Below are 20,201 nucleotides of genomic sequence, written 5' to 3' on the forward strand. Positions count from 1 at the left end.
CTGATGATGGAGAGTAGACTTGATGGGGCTGTAATTGGCTGGGTTGGACTGGGCAATTTTCCACATTGCTGAGTAGATATTAATGTTGTAGCTGTAGTGGAACAGCTTAGCTAGGGGCTTGGAGCACAAGTCTTCAGTACTATTGCAGTCTACATATAATTTGTATAAACTTTGGTTTTGAGGTTGGTTACTGTCCTTTTATCTAATTGTTACATTTTAGTGCATTTTTTGCAGCCATTTTGTGCCTCCATTTAAACTTAATGTCAGAAAATGAAAAAAAGACATGTCTAAACTTTCCATCTTGCACTGACCAGGACACTTCAAGAATACCAATATAAGGAGAAAACAATTTATACTGCATGTGAAGAGAGTGCTGATTGGTTGGAAGTGGACTCTGATTGGCAGAGGTGTTGCCATGGAGAATGTGCCAGTGATGGTGACTGACAGTCAAATGTCAAGCGTTGTTTTAAATTTCAGGCAGCTAGCTTGACCCTGATTGGTCAAGGCATTGCCCTGAGGAATGAGTCAGCAAATGGCTGTCAGTTATTTTGTTTAGCTGAAACAGGCGCAGTATATGTACATGTTCTTTCTGCCTGCAAAGAACAGGGCCCTGTGTAGCTTCCAGTACACAAATGTGCCACATTGCGAGCCTAACTGACTATCTTAAATTGGTTGTCAGCATAATTGTCAGCATTGAGGATTATTTAGCAAATGTCATCCAATCATGGAATCACAACTAATGTTGGACACTATTTTGAGGTTTGCAAGAATGGGCTGGTTGAGTGTGGTCTGTACCTTGCCCTTTGCAAACAGTGGCTGGGACATGCTGTTTGATATGATCCGCCAGTCTTTGGAACATACAGCCTACATACCTAGCATCACATTGGCACTCATTTGTGTGATAGGCAGAACGCCTTTTTGGCTTGACGGCAGCATCCTGTTAGTGACAAATACCACTCGTGTTGCTATTGCATAGTAGCAGTGTGAAACGGCTAGTTTTATCTGTTGCTCATATTTTGCCCTTCCAGGATAATCTGGGGTAGACTGGGCACTTTTCAGGGCCGAAAGTGACGGTCTTAGGCCTGTTCATGAGTTTGCGTGACATAGTGCGAAACGATCTGATGAGAGTAGCCATTATCCTGCAGGATGCCGTTGCGACCTATTTCAGCATCGAGCTTGCACGGTGAGTAAATGGCTCGGACCCTATTTACAAGGTTGCCGATAAGACCAATCTTGCAGCATGTGGAACTGTAAGAATCCCAACGTGTATATTGACCAGGGAAGGTCGGCTTGTGGCAGAGAACTCCCTGGCAGATTTCTCAACTGATATGTCAAGGAAAGGGTGTTCATTTGACTGCTCCATTTCAAAGACGAATTTGAGTGCAGGATGGAGCCTGTTACAATACGTAAGGAAATTGTTGCATGCAGCTACAGATTTAAATATAGCAAATATCATCCACATATGGGAAATATATATTTGGCCAATTCATGATGTGCAGAACTGGTCATAGATATGATGGGGCATAAAGGCACATCAATTTTGTTTGTCTTGGGCAGCTATTACATACGGGACATATAGAGGAGTTAACCAAATTCTTTACAAGATATGGATTACCAAAAGAAATACAGTCTGATCAGGGTTCAAATTTCATGTATCAGCTGTTTAAAGAAGTAATGAACAGCCTAGGAATAAAGCAATTTAGGTCATCAGCCTATCACCCCGAATCACAAGGTGCCTTAGAAAGGTGGCATCAGACTTTAAAGACTATGATTAGAGCATATAGTCAAGACTGTCTACATGATTGAGATCAAGAAGTTCCATTCTTGTTGTTTGCTGTTAGGGGCGTCCCTAATGGGTCAACAGGATTCTGTCCTTTCGAGTTAATTTATGGTTGAGAAATACGGGGACCACTCAAACTGATTCAGGATAAATTAGTGAGTCAAAGTTCTGAAACAAATCTCCTGGGCTATGTGACAAAATTCGGAGAGAGATTAAGTAAGGCATGTGAGTTAGCTAGAAAAAAATTAAAGATATCTTGACATGTGATGAAGGAAAAGGCAGATAAAAGGGTTAGTTTTGTGGCTGGAGAAAAAGTGTTAGTATTGTTGCCGGTGTCAGACGAACTGTTTGAAGGCAAGATATAATGGACCTTACCATGTTGAAAAGAGACTGAGTGAGGTAAGCTGGGTAGTAGATCCCCCAGGTAGGAGGAAAAGTCAGTGAGTGTGCCATATAAATATGCTCAAAAATACTTTGACAGAGAAGATAAACAGGAGGTGGTACTAGTAGTTGTAAGTAAGGAAAGGGGGGGTTAGAAATTAAGGGTCCTGAAATCAACCTCCTTCTGATTAAATTGGACAATGAGGAAGGCTTAAAAATCTAAATGTGATGTTAGATTACATTCCAGAAAAGATTTGGAGCGATTTAAGTCTCACAAAGCAATTTGTGGAAATAGACCAGGAAAATTGGATTTAGCTATACATGATGTTGAGGTGAGGAATTTTGGTTCAATAAGGCAACATCCATATAGTTTAAATCTAGTAAAATTAGCCCCAGTGGGGAAAGAAATTGAAATTATGCTTCAAAACGACATCATAGAGCCCAGGCACAGAAATTGGAGTTCACACATGCCAAAACCGGATGGATCACAAAGACTGTTGATTACCGAAAAGTGAATGCATTAACAAAAACAGATTCATATCCTATTCCATGATTGGAAGATTGTGTCGAAAGTGTGACAGTCAATGTTTACCATAAAAATTAACTTACTGCGAGGATATTGGGAAGTACCCTTACCGGAAAGGGCAAAAGGGATATCGGCTTTTATAAACCGGATGGTCTATATCAATGCAAAGTAATGCCCTTTGGTATGAAAAATGCACCAGCAACATTTCAGAGACAAACAAACAAAGTGATTGAGGGACTGAGCAATTGTGCTGTTTATATTGATGATTTAATAGTATTCAGTCAAACGTGGGAGCAACAATTAAAGGAACTGTTTAGTCAACTGCAGGAAGCCAGTTTGGTTGTAAATTTGGCTAAAGGTGAATTTGCAAAAACACAAGTTACAAATTTAGGCCAGACTGTTGGACATGGTCAAGTGGCTCCATGAGGTGCAAAAGTAAAAGCTATTGTGGAATTCCCAGTGTCTAAAACAAAATGGGAAGTTTTGAGATTTCTAGGCATAGGTGGGTTTAATCAGAAATTCATGCCAAACTTCAGCAGCGTAGTTGCTCCACTGACTGGATTATTAAAAAAGAACAGAAAATGGACACAGGGATGTCAGGATGAATTTGATGGCTTGAAAGCTGTACTATCAGCACCTGATTATTCAAAGCAGTTTAAGTTGGTTATTAATAGCAGTGATATGGGTGTTGGCGCTGTATTGCTACAAGATGAACTAGGAATTGAGAAACCAGTAGGATATTTCTCATAGAAGCTGAATGTACACCAGAAGAAATATTCAACTATAGGGAAAGAGACTTTGAGTTAGGTGTTGACTTTGCAGTGTTTTGAAGTATCTGTTGTAAACAACTCTTCAGAGACAGTTGTATATACTGATCATAATCCTTTCAAGTTTCTGGAAAAGTTTCCTACAAAAACGCAGGACTGTTTCGGTGGAGTTTATTATTGCAATCGTTGAATTTACAAATTACAAATGTGGCTGGATGAGAAAATTTGCTGCAGGTGTGCTGTCAAGAATTTAATTCTGAAGAACTTGGATATTGGCAAATGGAGAATGGACTGGAATGAACTCTATTTTTACAAAAGACTTGTGTATAGTTTCATGGTTAATGCATGTACACTATGGTGTAATAGTTTTGTGTGTATAGTTAAATGTAAAGAATAAGAAATGGGTGAAAAACGAAACCATCTTTTTGGAATTATGGTTCAGTTTTTTGATAAGGGAGGTGTGAGAAATGGATGTTCTTTATAGTTTTGGGGAATGTTGTGCTATTCTGTGAGAAGGCTGTGCGCGTTTGTGTATGTGTGTATGATTCAATTAATCTGGGAAGAAATTAACAGGAGACAGGTTGTCTGGGGGGTTGGAAACATCAAAAAGATAGAGATATTAGGTTTGAGGTATAAGTAAGCAGGTTTGGTCTCACGTTTGCATTTTTAGATAAGTTGAGAGTTTGAAGTGGAGTCGGAGGTCACAAGAAACATGTTTGCATCTTGCAGGAATTCAATAGGTTAATATGGAGGCGGGGTGGGGGTGGGGGGCTATTATATTTTCTTGACCTGATAGCAAAGTCAAGATGGAAACATGAAAGATCTTGTATTTGGAAGGATTAGTGTTTCAAAGAGGTGTGAGAACAATAGAACAGGAGATGAAATGAGGGATGGGGGGGTGGGGAAGGTATTTTAGATTTAACGTGGAGAGCTTAGGTGGGCTGTAGCTGTTTGAGATATACGGCTATTGAGCTGGAGATGAGATGTAGCAGCTGAAGCTTTGGCTGAGAGAAGATGCAGTTTGAATCAACCATCCAGCCAAACCAAAAAAGTCTTGGGCTGCAAAGTGCAGTTTTATTCTGAAGTTTGGATTTTCACAGCAGAGTGGAAGAGTGTTACAGGTCATGTGGTATACCTTTGTTGAAACTACAACAGTTTACCTTGGGTAACATTACTGAATTTTTTCTATAGCTAAACATCGAATAAGGGAATGTTGCCTGGAAGGTGTTTTACTTGCGGGTCTGACCAAGTAGAGTGTCTTTTTGGGGGAATGTTTTGTAAGACTAAGTTTAACTGTATACCTGTAATCTTGTGTGTTTCAGTTTTCTTTATTCTTGTTAATAAAACTTCTACTTTTAATTTTAAAACTCCCAACAGTATTATTAGGTGACTTACTGCTGAGATCGGCATGTCCCTTTCTTGGTTTCAGAATACAAAAAAAAGGGTATGGCCCATAAGCCAAGCTTTTCCTCTGGGATTTGGTTTGCAGAGCAATTAATATTGGCTATGGTCATAACACTGGTTACCACAGACACCATTCATATATTAAGTGAAGACAACCATTACTCTACAGGAATGTATGGCAGAATCTGGCTAGTTCCCTTCTCATTTCCACCCTTGAGTGTTGGCTGGCTCAAGGCTTGGTGAAGGGTAACTTACCCTGTGACCAACATAAAAGTTTTAAGCTACCAATTAAGATGGACTACATTGCAGTACTGCTGGCTGTTTCATGGAATGGTAATATGTGGTGCATCTATTGTTAGACACATGGCAAGTCCCCAGCCACGAGCGTAAAATGTGCAGAGATGACAAAACCTTACCTGAAGGAATAGTCACCCAGGTCACTCTTGCACACCACCCTCCTATACCGGTTGAGGCTGGAGCATGTGTCACTTGCTCACCACCTTAGCTAGAACTTTTGCTAGGAACTCGGAAGGGAATGAAAATAACTTGCAAAAAAATTATCCTTGTGTATTTTTGTAGGGTACCGGACTGAAGGGTTCCCAAATGCCTGAGAAATGGAAGAACGAAGGTCTCTATAGACTACAGTACAGTCACTTCCTGTGTGAAGATGGGTCTGCTACTCTCTCTTGCGTCCCAATGGGAAATCTGGTTGTAGTCAATGGTAATGCATGATAGCTCTTTGGAAAGAGCGCATATCATTTATTTGCCCGATGTCATGTATTGTTTTACCTTGTATGACCTTATCTTGTATGGCTGGGATATACACACACACATGTTTAGATGATTAAAGTCTTATTCTCATTTTGTTGCAAATCAGCCTCCCTTTTGCCTCTTGCTTTACCTACTTGCTATGAAACATTACAATTTGCTTCTTGATTCTGGTCTTTAGAATATAAGGGTTGTACAATGTATGCTTCAGTAAAGGCCTAGTCCCCGGAGTGAGAACAGTCTGATACTGAAGAAACTGGGGTAGCTGCTACCCCAACAACCCCTTCCCATACGGTAGAATTATGCAATGGGTACGTAACATAAGAAATAGGAGCAAGGCAAGACACTTGGCTCATTGAGCCTGCTCCACCATTCAGAATGACCATGGCTGACCTTGGGCTTCAACTCCACTTTCCTGCCCGCTTCCCATTTCCATTGATTTCATGAAAGATCAGAAATCTGTTTATCTCAGCCTTAAATATATTTAGTGATAGTGCATCCACAACCCCCTTGGGTAGAGAATTCCAAACATTCACAGCCCTCTGAGTTAAGAAATTTCTCCTCATCTCAGTCCTAAATTATCAACCCCTTATTCTGAAATTGTGCTACCTTGTTCTAGATTTCCCATCCAGAGGAAACAACGTGTCAGTATCCACCTGTCAAGCCCCTTCGGAATCTTGAATATTTCAATGAGATCACCTCTCATCCTTCCAAACTCCAGAGAATATAGATGAACATTACTCAGCCTCTCATCATAGGAGAACCCTCTCACCCAAGGGACCAACCTAGTGAACTGTTGCTGTACTGCCTCCAGTGCAAGTATGTCCTTGCCTAAAAATGAAAACCAAAATTGCACACTGTATTCCAGGTGTGATCTCACAATGGTAGCAAGATTTCTTTATTTTTGTACTCCAATCACTTTGCAATAAAGGCCAACATGCCGTGTGCTTTCCTAATTGCTTGCTGTACTTGCATGCTAACTTTATGTTCCTTGTACGAGTATACCCAAGTCTCTCAACCTTTACAAGTTTTATACTTTTTAAGAAAAATTCTGCTTTTCTATTCTTATGACCAAATTAAATAACCTCACACGTCCCCACATTATACTCCCGTCTGCCACCTTGTTACCCACTGTCTATATTTCTTTACAGCCTCTTTGTATCCTCCTCCCAAAAAGCTAGGTGGAAATGCAAGTTGTATCGTCAGCAAATTTAGATACATTACTCTTCATCTCTCAATATAGATTGTAAATAACTGAGGCCCCAGATTCTTGCGGCACTCCACAAGTGAAAGCCTGCCAAATTAAGTTTGCCTGATTTATGCCTACTCTTTGCTTGTGTGTTAAGCAATCCTCTATCCATACTAATATATCACCCCCAACTCCATGAACCCTTCTCTTGTGTGTTAACCTTTTGTGTGGCACCGTATCAAATCCCTTTTGGAAATATAAGTGTACTACATCTACTGGTTCCACTTTATCTACTGCACTAGTTACGTCCTCAAACTCTTAATTTTGTCAAACAGGGTTTCCTTTTCATAAAGGACGTCTACTTTGTTTTAATCATACTATGCTTTTCTAAGTGGATTGTTAAGGCTCCCTTAATAATAGATTCCTTTCCCAATGACTGGTGCCAGGCTAACTTACCTGTAGTTCCCGGTTTTCTTTTTGCCTTCTTTCTTGAATAGTGGTGTTACATTTGTTAAATTTTAATCTGCTGAGACTGTTCAAAATTTCCTTGATTGTGGGAAAATTTTAGCGCATCCACTTTGCAGCTGTCTCTTTTAGAACCTTAGGATGTAGTCCATCAGTCATGGAGATTTGGTGGATTTTAGTCCCTTGAGTTTTTCCAGTACTTTTTCTCCGTTGATATTGATTACCTTAATTTTCAAACTCTATTAGTCCCTAGATTATCCTCTATTTCTGGTATGTAGCTTGTGTCTTCTACTGTGGAGACCGACTCAAAATATTTGTTCAATGCCTCTACCATTTCCTCATTCCCAATTATAATTTATCCCGTCTCTGCTTCTAAGATACCTTTAGCCATTCTCTCTTACAATCTACTTTTATAATCCTGGCTAGTTTACTCTCGTATTCTATTTATCCTTTTTATCTATTTTTTGGTGGTCCTTTGCTGATTTCTAAAACATTTAAAATCTTCAGACTTACTACTGTTCTTTGCAACATTATAAGCCTCCTCTTTTAATCTGTTACCCTTAACCTTCTTTAGTAAGCCACAGATGGATCTTAGAGTTTTTGTGTTTCAATGGAATGTATTTTTGTTGAACGTTTTGAATTGTTTCTTTAAATGTTTCCGACTGTTTATTTATATCCATACCTTTTAGTATATTTACCCAATCGACCTTAGACGGCTCTCCCAACATACCTATGTAGTTCACTTTAAGTTTAAGATCCTTAAACAAAGGTAATGATACCGTGTCATTTTACACATAAGTAAAGATTGTGTAGATTCTGCAAGGTTAGGCCAGCAAAGCATCTTTTTTTTTAAACAAGAGCTTGTTGTAAAATGCTATGGAACATCATGAGGATATGAGAAGCCTATATAAATAAAAGTGAATTTGTGCACACTGAATAGCCAACAATTAGCAGGGAGTTGATCTGTTTTGGTATTGTTATCTAAGGGATTAATCTTAGACAAATCATTGGGAGAACTGCCTGTTTTGCTTTGAATAGTCGATTGAAATCTTCTACATATACTTGAGGTCTTAGTTTGTCATATCTGAAAACTGCACCTCCAACAATACAGCACTCCCACTACTGCACTGAAGTGTCAACCAAGTTTGTGTAATACATGTAAGAAGGAAACATAGCCACTTTAATTTTTAAAAGGGGATAGTAACTGACGAAAGAATAGTTTATAAGTAAGCATTCGTAGCTATGCCTTATTTACAATCCTTGTGCCGTAATCGTTATGACTTAGAGTAGAGAGATTTGAGCTTTGTGTGTTTAAAACCCATTTTATTCTCTGGGTTGTGCACCAATTTTGAATAGACAGTTGCTCCCAAGACCATGTTAAAAAAAATTTTTCCTACTAGATAATCATCTGGCAACCTCTCCATAACATGCAGCTGAGATTTGGCTACTTGCCAGTTTTGGGGTTCTGGGGAGGGAGAAAGTGGAATTGCATCCACCACTGAATATCATGCTAATATTCTAACATGCTGCCCTTTAAATTTCTTGCATAGGAGTTCTCAATCATCGTTAGAATAGTGTTAGAACTCTGTAATATACTCCAGTTTGATTGTGAATGTATTAACACATGCTGATTGCATTGAATGTTTTCCTTCTTTCTAACAGCCACACTGAAGATAAATGGGAATGTCAAAAGTGTAAAGAGAGTGCAATTGTCTCCTGCATCCTATGTTTACTTAGACAGACTGGGTAAGTTTGGTTTGTAATTTCTGTGGTGGAATTTTAAACTACAAATGTAAGACCATAAGATACAGGAGCAGAAGTAGGCCATTCGGCCCATCGAGTATGCTCCGTCATTCAATGAGAACATGGCTGATCTGATAATCCTCAACTCCATTTTCCAGCCTTTTCTCCATAACCCTTGATTCCCTTACTGATTAAAAATCTGTCTATCTCAGCCTTGAATATACTTAATGACCCAGCCTCTACAGCCCTTTGTGGCAAAGAATTCCACAGATTGACTAGCTTCTGAGAGAAGAAATTCCTCTTCATCTCTGTTTTAAATGGGCGCCACCTTACTCTGAGATTATGCCCTTTGGTCCTAGATCCTCCCACAAGGGAAACAACCTCTCAGCATCAACCCTGTTAAGCCCTCTAAGAATTTTATATGTTTCAATAAGGTTGCTTCTCATTCTTCTAAACTCCAATGAGTACAGGCCCAACCTACTCAATCTCTCAGCTTAAGAAAATTCCTCCATACCTGGGATCAGCCTAGCAGACCTTCTCTGGACTGCCTCTAATGCTGGTTTATCTCCCCTTAGATAAGGGGACCAAAATTGTTCACAGTATTCTAGGTGTGGCCTAACTAGTGCCTTGTGTAGTTTTAACAGGACTTCCCTATTTTTATACTCCATTCCCTTTGAAATAAAGGCCAACATTCCATTTGCCTTCCCTGTTACCTGTTGAACTTGTATGTTAGCTTTATGGGATTCATGCACAAGGACTCCCAAATTTATTAGAATTCTTTAAGGAGGTAACAAGCAGGATGGATAAAGGGGAACCAGTAGATGTAATATATTTGGGTTTCCCAAGGTGTTCGATAAGGTACTGCACATAAGGCTACATAAGATAAGAGCCCAAGGTGTTGGGGGTAGTATATTAGCATGGATAGGGGATTGGCTAACTAATAGTCAAGTCCTCTGCCATTTCCTAGTTCCCCAATATTATTTCCCCAGCCTCATTCTCTAAGGGGCCTATGTTCACTTTGGCCTCCCTCTTCCTTTTTACATATTTAAAGAAGCTCTTACTGTTCATTTTTATATTACTTGCAAGTTTCCCCTCAAAGTTTATTTTCTCCCTCTTTATTATTTTTTGATCATCTTTTGTTGGTTTTTAAAACTTTCCCAATCCTCTGGCTTACCACTAATCTTTGCCATTTTGTATGTTTTTTTGATACTTTTTTTTGATAAATTTGATATTGTCCTTAACTTCCTTGATTAACCTTGGTTGGTTTATCTCCTTCCTTGAATCCTTCCTCCCCACTGGGATACATCTTTGTCGAGAGTCATGAACTATTTTCTTAAACATCGGCCATTGTTCATCAACCGTCTTTTCTGCTAAACTGCTTTCCCAGTCCACTCCATCCAACTCTGCCCTCATTCTCTTGTAATTACCCTTATTTAAGTTTAGCACTGTTGTTTCTGACCCAAGTTTCTCACTCTCAAACTGAATGCTAAATTCTACCATATTATGGTCACTGTTTCCTAGGGGATCCTTTACTCAGATCATTTATTAAACCTGCTTCATTACACATTACCAAATCCAAAGTAGCCTGATCCCTGGTTGGATTCACAACATATTGTTCTAAGAAACTGTCCCGAATACGCTATATGAATTCTTCCTTGTGTCTACCTCTGCCAATTTGATTTTCCCAATCTACATGAAGATTAAAGTCACCCATGCTTAATGTACTGCCTTTTTTACATGCCCTCATTATCTCCTGATTTATTCTCTGTCCTACGATATAGCTAATGTCAGGGGGCCGATAGACTACACCCACCAATGTTGCCTTCCCCTTGTTATTTCTTACCTCCACCCATATGCTTTCTACACCTTCCGATCCAAGATCTTTTCCTGCTATCGTACTTATTCCATCTCGTACTAACAAAGCTATCCCACCACACTTTCCTTCCTGCCTGTCCTTTCGAAAAGTCACATACCCCTGAATAGTTAGTTCCCAGATTTGATCTCTGTAACCACGTCTCCGTAATGGCTATAAGATCATACACATTAACCTCTATTTGTGCCATTAATTCATTTATTTTATTCCGAATACAACATTCATTTAAGTAAAGGGCCATTAATTTTGCCTTTTTACCATTGTTTTTTCCCCTTTGACCCTATTTGCTGCTGTTTTTAATGTTTGTACACTCTGTCCCTTCCTGTCACACCCTGGGTATCAATACCTAAATAGCTGCCCTGCAAGGCTGCCATATCCTTTTGCTTTGTAAGCCTATGTATCCCCTTTCCATAACCCTCTCCCACTTTATTTAGTTTAAAGCCCTCTTTACAGCCCTCGTTATTTGGTTCGCCAGCACACTGGCCCCAGCACAGTTCAAGTGAAGCCTGTCCCACTGGAACAGCTCCCTTCTATCCCACTACTGGTGCCAGTGCCCCAGGAACTGAAACCCATTCCTCCCACACCAATCTCTGAGCCATGTACAAATCTTTATTACGTAGTTAGGGGAAGTAATCCCAGGAATATACATATCACTGGAATAAATTACATATGAACTTATGAATTAGAAGCAGGAGTTGGCCCCTCGAGCCTGCTCCGCCATATAATAAGATTATGGCTGATCTGATTGTAACCTCAACTCCATATTCCCACATACCCCAGATAACCTTTCATCCCCTTATCAAGAATCTATTTGCCTCTGCCTTAAAATATTCAAAGACTCTGCTTCCACTGCCCTTTGAGGAAGAGTTTCAAAGACTCAGCCATCAGAAAAAATTTCTACTCATCTGTCTTAAATGGGTGAACCCTTATTTTTTAACAGTGACCCCCTAGTACTAGATTCTCCCACAAGACAAAACATCCTTTCCTTATCCTCCCTGTCAAGACCCCTCATGATCTTTAAATGTTCCAATTGTTTACTTTTGCTAAGGCAAAAATTTTTAACTGAATATCCACAAGACCAATAGCAGTGCTAGATAGTAGACCAAAATTTGTCATTTTGGTACTTGGTGGCAGCATTAAGCACTCAGTTCTAACACAGCACATGAGATTTTCATGTTCTACTGAATTACAGGGGATTTGTACTCATTAGGAATTGCCAAATTCAAGACCAACGTGACTTAACCTAGGCATCAAAGGTGAGAAGGAATAACCTACTGAAGCAACTCGTGCATATCCTTTCATGTTGGCTGATTTGAATGTTTCATCAGTAAGAAGCCAGATTATCCAGTTCAGTAACGATCATGAGTATCTTTTCATAGCACTATGGAGCTCTACAGCAGCTGTCTGTCTGACAAGCATGTACTTTTCTAATGCTTTAGGCTGGTGTGTTATTGATATTGCCTTCTCCACTTGTATAATGTGAACATATACGTATGTGATGTTCTGTGTTGTGGGAGTGTAATTATAGTACAGCATTATAGGGTGCATTACTTCCCAAAGTATCAGCTTCAATTATCTGAGTTGAGTAAATTAGATATAGGGTTAATCATAAAATCTGAAATATAAAAACTAAAGAAGATTGGTATTTCACTGGTAAATCAGTATATTAGATTAATCTTTCAAATGAAACCCTTCACCAGAACAGGTGGCATAACTTTTTCAAAAGCATATTAGCATCCTATGTCCTTTTCAGTGTGTTGTTTGAGATTACCATGCTCATGCTTTTTCTTCCCTATGTAAAATTCTCTCCTTGGAATGGGAAAATATTTTCTGAAATACATCCATACGCAGGAAGGTATTTTTTAAAATTACTTTTCTGTGTGTAAGATGTGTTGCATAACCAGTCTCTCTCAAGCGATAACGTTGCAACAAAGATGTCATTTCTGTTTGAACCCTTGAGAATTAAATGTAAGCTCTGCTGTCACAAACATTCCTAATTGTTTCCAATAATGTTTTTTGACTTTGCAAGGTGAGAATGCAGCAAATTTGTATAAAGATCTACAAAAACTGTCCTGCATGTTCAAAGATCAGCTTGTGTATCCTTTGCTTGCCAGTGCCAGACAAGGTAAGCATCTTAGCCTCTTTCTCTCCTCCCAATATATCAGTAAATGAGGAGGGGGGTGGCTAGAGAGAAGGGTGCCAATGTACATTGAAAGTAATGTTTTCACCACAGATTGTAATGCTTTCCATTCTGTACTTCCCCATTGCTTCTAGAAAGCTAAGTATGTTTCCTGGGAAATTTATTTTCTGAAAATGAGTTACTTAATGAGTGTTAATTTCGATGGTATATGGCTGGCTTTGTAACCTGATGCTTCCTGACCAAATATGCCCTGATTTGCTCTGCCAAGAATTCTCCCTTGTATCTTAATCTGTGAACCGATACAAACAAGAAGACACAGTGGCAGTTATGTATATGGTTATGATTAAATCTGAAATAAATACAGCTATCCCTTGTTTAGCAGTCTTGATGTGTTCCTAAAAAACGGCATGCTGAATGAAAACGAGCTAAATGAAAATCAATTTCCATAAGAAAGCACGTAATAAGGATGATGTAATTTCCTATTATAAAATCCTGTTGGCTGCCTTGAACCTAATTGGCCCAAAGGTCACCTCTCTAACTATTACTAACTCTATTTATCTGCTGTTTGCTGCCTCGCCCACTTGCTGCTTCCCCTACCCTCCCACTCCCTTCCTCACACTCGCTGTCCCTCCTGCTCCCTCACTGTCTTCCTCCCCCTTGCTCTCCCTCTCCTGAGCCCTTGCTCGCAGCGAGGATTCGGGAGAAGGAAGCGACAAGGGGGAGTGAGGTGGCAGCGGGAAGGTTGGGGGAGGGGACTGCGAGTGTTGGAAGACTGACTATGCTTAGTAACCAAGTAACTAAGATGCTATATTGGCGCAGATTGTTGGATTTTAAAATTTTAGTTTGGAATCACAAAGGTTGATTTTTTTTAAAGAAAGAAATGTTTTTTTTTAAAACCGTGCAAAAGACGTAACTGTTTCATAAATGAAATGTTTTAAACCCTTTCAGCTTTGAACCTCCCGGATGTGTTTGGTCTTGTGGTTCTCCCTCTGGAACTCAAATTGCGAATTTTCAGACTCCTGGACGTATTCACTATTTTATCCCTCTCGGCGGTATGCCGGGACCTTTATACGGCTACCAACGACCAACTACTTTGGAGATTTCTATACCTAAGGGATTTCAGAGGTGAGCTGACACAGTTCAGGAACCCCATAAAGGCAACCATTGAGGCTGGCAGCAAATCCCAGATTATTCATATAAATTATGAATTTATAGGAATGTAACTCATGATCTTGAAGCATAATGGCTCTGTCATATTAAATAACTGGATATTATATTGCTGCACCGTCAATTCTAACATATTGCATTGTGATCTGAGTCAAGTGAGTCATGTTGGACTCTCATACTGCTGTTTATTTCATGGAAAATAATTAAATCTTTACTTATTAGTCATTTGCTGTAAATGTATTAGCCTTTGGATGTCCTGAGATTGTGAAAGGCACCATATAAGTGCAAATCTTTCTTGTGTATATTATAAATATCAAATTAAATATTGAAAAGGCCAATGAACGGGATGAAGCTTTTGAAGTAGTGAACTTTCCAAGTGATATATTGTCACTCTGAAGAAGAGTCAATAGGACTTGAAATTCTTGTTTCTCTCCACAGATGCTGCCAGCCCTGCTGAGTTTTTCCAGCATTTTATTTTTATTTCAGATTTTCAGCATCTGCAGTATTTTGCTTTTTATATATATTGCCACTTGCCTGTTGGTTCACTTGCAAATTAAAAGTAAAGGATGATCTAATTTCTTATTTTGAAACAGATTCACGAGCCAGCAGCCATGACTGGAAGAAAGTAAGTAGAGCTTTAAAAAAAAATTAATTCTCTGTAATTTCACAAAAGTAACATTTTAAGTGTCCATGTTAGTTCAGGGTGGATTGACTGAGTGGAATTCAAATATTTGCATGAATATAAATGCTGTTTTTTTTTGTTTCTATTTTTTCACAATTATCTTCAACTTCCATGGACTAGAGGGGAGCGAAATCAACCCAGTTTCCCACTGATTTCCCAGTAGATGCTGAGGAGAAGGGCGGATTGATCTTTCTTTCACATGTGCACTGTCCACTACCCCCAGCTGGATAGTCTAACAGTTGCTGTTCAGACTTACACATTAAGAATGGCCAGTTAAGCAAGGTGCTGAAGGGACTGATCATACCTGTTCAAGTGCACCCCACATCAGCCTAACACATTACCCACCCCAAGAGAAGAATGCCTGCCCTGCTTTCTCAGCTAAGACATGGCTTGTGACAATAACAATAGGGTGAAAGTTAATATAGTTAAATGGAGAATAGACAATTTAACATTTTTGTGTCCTTACATTTGTACAGATGTTCTAACTTCAGCGTAACCATTGTTTTTAAAGCTCTACAAGGAAAAGTATGTGATGAGGAGAAAAACACTGCACAGAATTCCTCTCTATCTGCCACCTGCTTTGCCTGTATTTCCAGGTCAGCCCGGCCCCTTCAATCCCTTCCCATTTGAACCTCGCCATTTTTATCCACCTGGGATTATTGGAGGAGAATACGATGAGCATCCTCAGCTGCCTTACAGAGGAGATCCTATTAATCGCTTTTTACCTGGATCAGGACCTTTGCCAGGGACATTACCTCCATTCAGGCCAGCGTTTGACCCAACTGATTCTTTGCCAGGTCAGTCAACTGCAATGCCTGGATTTCACGCCATCAGATTTCCAGGGAGGTCTACTGGAGGCAGATCAGCAAACATTAGGCGTGGCATCATTTAAGAACTCTTCAATGAAGCTTTTGGACTTTTCTTAGATTTAGTTCTTAAACGATGGTTAATTGCTGCATTTCTAGTCTTTGGCAATCTTTCTTTAGTCTAAAAGTCTAAAAAACTTGCAACTGAAACATACACCAGTTATATTTTAATTTGCTGATCCAAGCCTGAAAAGTAAAATGAGGACTACAGGAAATGTGGGACAAGGGGATCTAAATGCACATTTGACCCAATATAGTGGAATATTTGTAGATTTTATTTCATGCAGGGAGACAAAAGTGGGCTTTATAATATTGTAGCAATTTTTCTGAATAAGTTCATATTTTTGTGTGAAATGCTTTTCATGGAAAATTTAAATACTTTATTTGACTGAGCAGTTGTAATGTAGATTTGTACAAGATGGGTTAAATTTGAGTATGTAATTCAAAGAATCGGCCATGTAAGAATTATTACACTGCACAGTAAGAATTTCAAGCTTGCCTGTATTTTGCTTCTAGACATATTACCAAATTATGGTACTTGCAAAGGAGTTACTTGCTAAAGCAAAGAGCATTTATACTTACTGTATAGTGCACAGAAATAAATTGTTTCTGATGACTTTGGAATGATTCTTTCTGGTGACTTTTACATAAAGGGTCTCTGATACAACTATAATCATTATTGTGAAGGACCTTCAAGATCATCAGTGAATCTGAAATGGATATGACTTTGGAGTTTGGACCGGCACCTGATTTATTTGAATTCTTGTACTATATATGTGGAGTGAGATTTTTTTTTGCCGCCATTAAATTCCTTCATTCCTCCACTTCCCCGCCCTCATTTCAAATCAAGTATCAAGCAACTTGTGTCCCACCTGTCCAGTATTGCTGTTGAGTCTGCAGGTGTAATGGGTTAATTCTTCAGTGTCTTCCTCTGACTAATTAAGATCAGGAGCCCCCGCCCTATTGGAGAGTTAGGAGCATGAACCTGCATCCCCACACTGGATAAGCATGCATGTTGATACACATACACCACCTAAACCAAGCAAAGCAGATATGCTTGCAGCAACACTGTTAATACAATCGCATGACTTATTAAACTGTAGCATAATTTTTTTATTCAACTAAATATCTAAAGTTAACAAGCTGGTACAAAATGTTATAATTGCTTAACATTACAACAGTGACTACACTTAAACTACTTTATTTAGTGTAAAGCACTTGCAATGTCTGGTGACTGTGAAAGGTCCCATATAAATGCAAGTCTTTTTTCTTTAACAGTTCTTAAAATTAGCTGCCTAAAGCACATCACTAATATTTTAAAATTGCGTTGATACCCTTTTGTACATCAGAGGTATTTTTCCATGTCTGCATTCCTGGTGGGAGGCTCATCCATTGCATACATATCTGAAATGTAATAGAAAATTGATTGATGCACATGTTGGAATTTCCAATATGCATTATCAGCTGGTGAGGCTCTTACCTGGAGTGCAATGTTGAAAAATTGATCTTCCAGTGTCAGCATCAAAATCTCCCAGACTAGGTAAAGCACTAAATGCTCGAGTGAGATTTATGCATCAGTTCCAACCTCTTCTATCCTGTGTACCTTTTGAGATTATTAGCTGTGGCTATTTATGACTTTGTGCTTTGGATTCATCCCACTTGCAAGCACAACAATTTAGTTTCATGTCATCAGTCTGGCTTGAACTTGAAGCCTGAACCCAGAGGTTAAAGTATGGTAACTCACATGTGCTACCCAGCTTGCAGAAATTTTAAACAAAAGAACATCAACCATTGATTATGATTTGCAGCCAGCTTCTGTTGCTCGGTGCTTGAATGATGTGGAACTGTGCAGACTAGAAAGATCTCATCTTAACTTCCTAACATGTGTTGCATTGGGCAAATTCAGCAAAGTTGAACACAATTGGTCTCACTGCCTCTGATTAGTATGGAGTGGTACTTGTGCCCTTTTCAGTAGGGGTCAATAAATGGCTATATTTGAATATCTGAGGGTGTGATTGGGCTCAGTGTGAATACCCAGACTTGCTTGAATAAACACTTGAAAATGTACCAAAGGTATATATTTCCAGAAGGTAGTACCTTAGCACAAGTTGCACATCTTTTGAAAGGAAAATAAATTCCCTCAGAAGTTATAGTCATTTTCTTTCTAAAATCTAAACCCATGACAAATTGAAGACTATTTTCAATAGAAATTTGGTCTTCAATTCATTATCTATGATTTTCTGCAGTAGGATTCTTTGTAATTTTGAATATTAAATAGTGCTTTAAAAGTCCCACCCCACATGACAAATTCCAGGTTGCCTTTTCTACCAGAGGGAGGAGAATTATATTTTACTGAAAGGTGTAATCTGTTTTAATATTCTAAAATATTAGCGAAGATCTTTTATAAAAAAAAATCCACATTAAAAGATGGATTTTAAAGGGGGCTAACTCTTAACCTTTCAAATATTCTCAATCCATATCTTGTCAACAATGAGGAACAAGTTTGCAGTCAACTGCCAATCACATAAGAGGTTGCGGTGATGCAGGGAACTAGCCAGTTTGATTTGGAGATTTTTGCTGGATATTTTTATGCTTGTGTGCCAGCAGCCCTGCTCATAAGCAAACATCATTACTGTCATCTGGAGTGTGCTTTTTTCTGACCAACGTCAAGCTAAACGGTGGGAAGATGTATAGGTCACAACAGAAAACTACGCTGCAGGTTGTCTACTGAAATATATCCCTGTTGCTCTCTCCATGGTTGGCAAGTTGACTCTGGCTGAGGTATTGCCAATCACACCCTTTTCTCCTGCAGTATTATGATCATTTGAAATTTGGCATTCTTGCATTTTGTCCTGACGATGCAAGACGAAAAGCTTTGGAACATGTCTCTCTTTTCAGCAATATTCAAGTTCTATACTATCAAGCGATTGAAATATATCAAGCGTTGCCACATGATTCAGCCTTCTGAAAGGACTGGATAAGCACGCTTAAAAGCGAGAAGTCAGGATTTTGAACCAACAAATATTGCATTTGCACAAGAAAAAATAAACAGTTGAACAAATAATATTTCTCTAACCTCCCTAACATATAAACATAAAATTATTACCACTTGCTTCCTTTCTAAATGTAGACTTTCAACAGAGCCTCAATCAAGTTAAGGTTACTTTTCTAGGCTGGCTGAAAACTTTACAAACAACTTAAAGCCTTCTGGCTGTGGTAACAGAGCTGACCTGCATGTTTATGAGTATGTGATCTGTTTTGTGAGATGGCCTAGTTTCCTGTCCAAACCTGGTGGCAGCACATCATTTTGTGGGTTGTAAGAAAAGGGGAAAAAGAATATATTGTAGCACTTGCAAGATATGCTGAGCACTCTGATGAACTAGCTGCCAAACTGTCAGCCTGTTGTATCTTGAAGACTTCATTATGCTGATGTATTTAGGCTCTGGTATTCTTCTGCTGTTCTGAGGTTTCATAGCGGGGCCACAGCCAGGAACGCAGAGGTTAGCCCATTTCTCTATCATCTACTCAATGTTCCTCTCCTTCATGTAATAGGGTTGTCTGTGCAATGCAGCACAATGTGGATGTCACAGCTGCTTCCGAGGGAAAGGCTGCTGCCATGTAGCATGATATTTCTGTGGTTAGATTTCACCTGGATGTTAACTGAGTATCAAATAAATGTGAAGACACTGATATCTACAAATGCCCTTTATATCAAGCCCATGACATTGTGAAAGACAATGCAAAGCCAGCAGCAAGTATTATAATCAAGTATTAGTGGAATCAGCTTTTTTAGTCTGTTTACCAGTTACCATCACTGCTTACTGAATACTGTAAGCACATCCATACTACAGTTTGCTTTCTAAAACTAAGGTACTTGATAAGATATTTTGCAACTCCTTTTTCTTGCAAATTTTTGACTTCCAGAAACTGCATTGATCCACAGGGTTCTTCCAAATTCCCACCTGAGCCTTGAACTCCCAACTTTAAATTTCAGTACAATGGCTGCTTGGGACTATCTATTTAAAATCTAGAGAAATAAAATTTAATAAGACAAGTGAAAAATGGAGGACTACTCAGCAACATCAATGTATAGAGAAAAGTACACCAAACTTGTACATGAAAACACAAAATAACTTAACCTACCCTATACCTTTAAGTAGACTGCTTAATTTCCTAGAATTCATGGTTTTATAGGTGAATCTTGTACTGTAGGCAAAGCACTAAATCAGATACATTTTTATAAAATGATATGTCATGACTCACCGGGGATAGTGCGCTGTAATATCAAGCCCCACTGTTCCTTGAGCTGCGACAAATGTGAAAAGTTTGACCAAACCACCGGATTTCCTCAATTCTACCTAATTGTTTAATTTAGGTTAACAAAACATGAGCGCCAGGTTTATAAACTTAAGTAAATAACTGTTTATTGAACAAACTGTTGTTAATCAGC

At 38.9% G+C, this 20,201-nt stretch overlaps 1 protein-coding gene across 3 annotated transcripts in view; it reads left to right on the forward strand.

The window, feature by feature from the left end:
- Window positions 1–16,367, forward strand: part of fbxo7 (F-box protein 7) — a 35,637-nt gene extending 19,270 nt beyond the window's left edge. For 2 of the 3 annotated variants that reach the window (XM_078568187.1, XM_078568188.1), the window contains exons 4-9: window positions 5,438–5,579; window positions 8,943–9,026; window positions 12,926–13,021; window positions 13,985–14,161; window positions 14,797–14,828; window positions 15,397–16,367. In XM_078568187.1, coding sequence (XP_078424313.1) covers window positions 5,438–5,579; window positions 8,943–9,026; window positions 12,926–13,021; window positions 13,985–14,161; window positions 14,797–14,828; window positions 15,397–15,777 — 912 coding nt within the window. In that variant the 3' untranslated portion in view covers window positions 15,778–16,367. The remainder of the gene's footprint in view (window positions 1–5,437; window positions 5,580–8,942; window positions 9,027–12,925; window positions 13,022–13,984; window positions 14,162–14,796; window positions 14,829–15,396) is intronic. The other variant, XM_078568190.1, reaches the window with a different exon arrangement.
- The last annotated feature ends 3,834 nt before the right edge of the window (window positions 16,368–20,201 follow it).

This window comes from Cetorhinus maximus, chromosome 22 (assembly GCF_964194155.1).
Source record: "Cetorhinus maximus chromosome 22, sCetMax3.hap1.1, whole genome shotgun sequence".
NCBI lineage: Eukaryota > Metazoa > Chordata > Chondrichthyes > Lamniformes > Cetorhinidae > Cetorhinus > Cetorhinus maximus.